Source organism: Cinclus cinclus, chromosome 15 (assembly GCF_963662255.1).
Source record: "Cinclus cinclus chromosome 15, bCinCin1.1, whole genome shotgun sequence".
Taxonomy (NCBI): Eukaryota; Metazoa; Chordata; class Aves; order Passeriformes; family Cinclidae; genus Cinclus; species Cinclus cinclus.
The window spans coordinates 9230009-9235088 of NC_085060.1; the positions used below are offsets into that span (position 1 = coordinate 9230009).

The window sequence follows — 5080 nt, forward strand, 5'->3', positions numbered from 1 at the left end:
ATGCTGGGGAGGCTGCTGGGGCACAACCCTGGGCTGTGGCAGCAGGTGGCTCAGCCCATCCTGCGCTCCACCAGAGCTGCTGGAAGCAAAGCAAGGAACACCCAAGACATGGCTTTGCAGATGGCTGATCCAGGTGGGTAGAAAGCCTTTGGTCACTGTTTTGTGCTGCAACACAGAGGGGAAGGGGTGCTTTGTCTCCTTGGGCTACAAACGCTCCTGGAACAGGGAGCACACCAGAGCTCTGTCCAGCACAGGGGTAAAGTTTTTTTTCTGTTACATAGCTGGTTTCCTATGGCAGCAAATACCAACTTCATGTTAGGGAATATGTCAATTAAATAAATGTTCCTCCTCTTACCCAGCTACCAGGTCTCCATAGGAGGACCAGTGTGTGTGTGTACCTGCATGTGCAAAGCTGGTACAAGTGGAGGACTTACTTCCCTCTGCTTCCAGCTCTGCTTCTTGCCAGGTTACAGCCACAGCTGTGTGTGCTTGTGCCAGGCACTGCCCTTGATTATGAGGCAGCAAGCAGGCATGGGCTGCTTCCAGATGGACAAACTTCCTGGTATGAACACAGTTTCTCTTAACCTGCACCACCACTTTCTTGGCTATGCCTTTGCAGACCCTTTGCCCTAGGAAAGCTGGGCTGCATGGGCCTGCCTGTGCTCCTGTGGGATGGCTGGGAGTTTCTAGTATGGGGCTTTGCCCTTGTCTTCCTTGGGATGGAGCATGTGCTTTTAGCAAGTACTGCTTGCTGTAGATTTGATTCTGGCTGATGTAGCTCTCCTGGTCTCACTGCACTTTGTGAGAGAAACAGGAGAAGCAGGAGACTAAATTTACTTGGGCCAAGATTTACAACTGGGATTTTTTAGCCACATACAAGTCCTCGCATACGTGAGCAGGTCTGGGGCACTTACTATAATTTCACCATCTCGACACAGGCAGGAAGAGATGCTCCCCATGCCATGTTCTGTAGCAGCAGTGGTTTCCTTTCAGCTGAGTACCAGCAATCCAGCAGCAGGCAGGGAGTGCAGGATGTTGAGCCTGGGGACATCTTTATGTCCATCTCTTCCTGCCTGACCTGGTCACAACTGGACATTTCTCAATCCAAGTCCTACATTTGCAAGCACAGAGCACTGTAGTGTGGCTTCTTGGGTGCACCTACCTGGATGTAAGTACAGTGGGTGAGCAGCCTTTGCTACCTTGCAAAGACCACTTGTACAGGTGTGTACTGCAAAAGCCAGGGTTTGAGCTATTTGTTGCTTACCATGTTTTTCAGGGTCTCCCTGCCACTGTCCTTGTTGTTGCCTGTTATTTGGCTTGTTTCCATCAAGAGGAGCCAGAGTCTTTTTCTCTTTGTGCTGTGGGTGACAGCATGCAAATAGCATCGCTGTGGTAGCCTGATAGGGTGTAATGTATCATCATTAGAGTGCAGTAATGTGGTACCCAGCTTGCATGAGAATGACTGCTAGTCTCTCACCAGGCTGCATTTTAGCAGACATCATCTCTCCATCAGTGATTTCAGGAGAAGCTGTTGAGGAGTTGGCTACCAGTGCTGCTGGCAGTTTACTTAAGTCACTAGTTGGGCCATTTAAAAGCAAGATGCTCAGAGGGTGAGATGCTGCTTGGGGACTTCAGTCCCACATCATTTGTCCCCTTAATCAGGAAGTTTAGAAGAGATTTTTGCTTTAAAACCTAGCAAAATTAAAGGGAAGGAAGTCAAGCCGCAAATGTAACAAAGCACGTCACTCCAGCTGCTGAGTCTTTTTGATGTTAGAAAGCACATTTAGCTTCCACATAATAGAAAAGTGTCATTTTAAACTTTCAATCCTTTTCCCTCTGTACCAACAGCTCTTTTCCCTTCTTGAAGCTTAGGTCATTGCTTTTTACAAAACCTCTTACAGGTAAAGAAGCTTTCAGGAATGAGAGAAGGCCTACAAATTTTGACAAAAAGGTGCTAGTATGGTCAGGATGTTTTAAAAAGGAGGAAGACATTCCCAGGCACATATTGTAAGTAGACCTGTCAGAATTATTCTTTTGGCTGTGAACACACAGATTGAGACCCCATTGTACATCACCCAGGTGTATGTGGTGAAGGTTAGTGCCTCCCCCATGCTGTGTCCAAAAATAAGTGTAAATAATTGTAACTCTTGTAACTTTTTGTCATTCCTCGTTAAGTAAACTGGATTTGCTTATTTTAGTTATCATAAATTTCAGACTAAGCTGAAGTGTCTTTTGCAAGACAAGTGGCTTTGAAACTTAGAAGCCACCATGGTAAGATGTTATTCACTCTGGGTTTTTTCATGCTTTTCTAGGTTTTATTGATTAGTGATTAATAATGCTGCATAAATTTTAATAAGAAGTTTGGGCTACATACAGTTTTGGTGACAGACACGTGCAACGAATTCCTCCTGTATGGGCTGTGGTTTCACTTCCTTGTAGAGATATTTTGTTAAAGGATTGTCACTCAGTTTTGGAGTCCTAATGCTTCTGACTTGTGACATTTGGGTTCTCCTCCAGCTGTCCTTTCCCTTGCAGGTATGAGTAAATCCATGGCTGGATATAATTTCATGGATGGCTCATTGCCATGCTGCAGTTTCTTGCAAACAGGAATTGTTGGTTATATGCCAGGAGTTACTCATGGAAGGTGGTGGAGATTTTCCAGTGGAGATTTCCAGCTGTTCAGCTTCTTGGGAAGAAAACTCCTGGATGGTGCAGTTGTATGCTCTGACCCAGTCAGCCTCCCACTGCAGGCAGATGCTCGTGGGGCTGGTGTTGACTGCCTGGCAGAGGCTGTGCTTGGTGAGCTTTTAATTCACTGAGGGTGACATTTTCCAGCTTGGGTGACATGGTCCCAGTGCCTCCTGGTGCTGCACAGCACCCCATGGCCTGCCCTGCAGCACCCAAAGGTCAGCCCTTCGTTATTATAATGGAAAGACTTTCCTGTCCCTGTAATTTTACAGGCATTCTCTCTCACACACAAAGAAAGAATACAGGAGAGCAGGAGTTTTTAATCCTGTTATTACTTATGACTTTTGGGAGTAGCAATACCCCACCTAAATCTTTTCCCCACAGGCTAATTTTTTCCTTTAAGCAGCTGCAGAAAGAGAAGGCTGAACCCTGCTGTACATTGACAGGAAGTTGCTGCAAAGCTTGAGCATTCATTACCTATCTCCCCATGATCCCATTTCACATATGCTGCTGCAGAATGGAAGCTCTGCTCTGTGTTCCACGTGTCTGAGGTCCTCAACACTGCAAGGAACATTGTCAGGATAAAGGTTTGTTACATCATGATTGCACTGACTGTGCTGGGCTGTGTGACCATGACCATCATAGGCAAAGAAGTGAATATTGTTTCTAGGGGAACTGGTTCACTTAATATATGGTACATGTAGGTTCTTTGGAAATGAGCACCTGGGTGACAGATAGGTTTGGAATACGTACACATGGGCAGTGGATGCACAGGATCTGTATCACTCCTTCTCCAGAGGAGACACTGGCTTTGGAAAGCACAACTTGCTGATTAATGTGTTGCTTCTGACCCATGCTGCCATAAACATGTGCAGTGCAATGCTCTATATGATGGTATCTCAATGAGGGGCTGGGCAAAAGGTAATGGAATAGCTCCAACTGTGTCAATGGAACCTGGTACTGCCTGGCATCTGTCAGCCATGAGGCTCCTCTGGTCCTGCCTGGCCTGGATGCCACCATGGTCACCAAGAGCTGTGACTTTTCTCCCCACCCCACTGCTGGGTCTCCAGTTTGACTTGTAAGTCCCAGTTCACCTGTAAACAATTTACAGTGTAATTCTCCTGCTAATCAGAGCTGCAAATGCTGAAAAGGTGGTATAACAAGGCAACAGGTTAAATTTTGTTGCTGCAAAATATTAAAAAGCACAGTGAGATGTCAAAGGAAGTGATGCAGATGTGGGGAAATTTAGTGGTGGCATCTGTGCACAATCAATGATTTCCACCAAATTGTTTCCAGGCTGCCAAGAAGGATCTGGTGCTGCTGAGGGTGAATACAGAAAAGAAGGCTAAATGGAGGGCTGAAGTAAAGAAAGGTCAGGAGGCAGCTGTTGGAAGTCACAATGATTTCGAATAGATTTATTTTAACAGAAGAAGGTAAGTGATTTGCACATGTGGCATATGGACTTGTCTTTGTTTAGCTCTTAAGAGCTTTTTCACTGAAACTCAGAGCAAAGATTCCACTGCTTAAAAACGGCTCCATGCAAACTGGGAACCCCCTATGGAAACTCCAGCTGATTTCTGTGGCTTCTGGTCTTTGGCACCAGGCCTAGCTCACAAACAAAAATCTCCTTTAAACTGGAAAGTGTGGAAAGGACAAATGCAGGACTCCCCAGCTCAGAATCAGCTTTTCATGGTGCTGCTGGTGCTCAGGTCCCCTCACAGTCAGAAAGGACATGGCCCTACATCTGGGAGCATCACATTTTATACAGTGCCTCCAGGGCAAATAGTCTTGGCCAAAGTGACCCAGAGCAGGGGGAAAAGCAGCCTGAAATATGTTTTGCAACTACAAAGACATCAATTCTCTCTGTCTGAGTCTGCTGCCATTACTAACCCCTCTCTCTTCCACCAGCACCTTATGGGATGCTGTGGCTAGGGAAGAGGGTGGACATGAGCATGAAGAGGGTCTGGGAAAATAGAAGAATGTGACCAGACCCTGATGATTGATTTGGGCCAAAAGGGGCTTTGAGCAAGAGGAGATGGTGGCAGTGTGGTTTCTGTGGAACAGCCTGGGGAATCCATGCCTGATGCAGAGAGCCTGGCCTGGAGACATCTCTTGCTCTATAGCACATCACTGGTTTTCTCCTTTGATCTTCCGCTTCCAGTTATTGTCATGAAAGTCATCTAGCACTTGCTTAGCTGTGATTTTAGCCCAGAATAATTGTTAATATGTGGTTTGCTAAAATGGAATTATTTTCAATCATCATAGTTCATTAACTCATAATAAAACAGCTGTCCAATTACATCTAAAACAAACGCATCTCTTTACAGCTTCATTTACAGTGTCACCAAACTCTCTGGGATGATGCTTAACAGATGTGAGAAATCCTAATGAA

At 45.8% G+C, this 5080-nt stretch overlaps 1 protein-coding gene across 1 annotated transcript; it reads left to right on the forward strand.

Moving 5' to 3' along the window:
- LOC134050243 (protein FAM162A-like) lies at positions 1 to 4872 on the forward strand. Its single transcript, XM_062503179.1, has 5 exons — positions 1 to 133; positions 1902 to 2010; positions 3236 to 3341; positions 3985 to 4081; positions 4850 to 4872. Exons 1-5 carry the CDS (start codon positions 1 to 3, stop codon positions 4870 to 4872), a joined length of 468 nt encoding a protein of 155 aa, XP_062359163.1.
- The last annotated feature ends 208 nt before the right edge of the window (positions 4873 to 5080 follow it).

Coding starts and splice junctions, on each gene's coding strand:
- LOC134050243 (XM_062503179.1), top strand. CDS start 1: ATGCTGGGGAGGCTGCTGGGGCACAACCCTGGGCTGTGGCAGCAGGTG. Junction 134..1,901: donor TTTGCAGATGGCTGATCCAG/GTGGGTAGAAAG, acceptor AACCTCTTACAG/GTAAAGAAGCTTTCAGGAAT. Junction 4,082..4,849: donor TCAGGAGGCAGCTGTTGGAA/GTCACAATGATT, acceptor TTCCGCTTCCAG/TTATTGTCATGAAAGTCATC.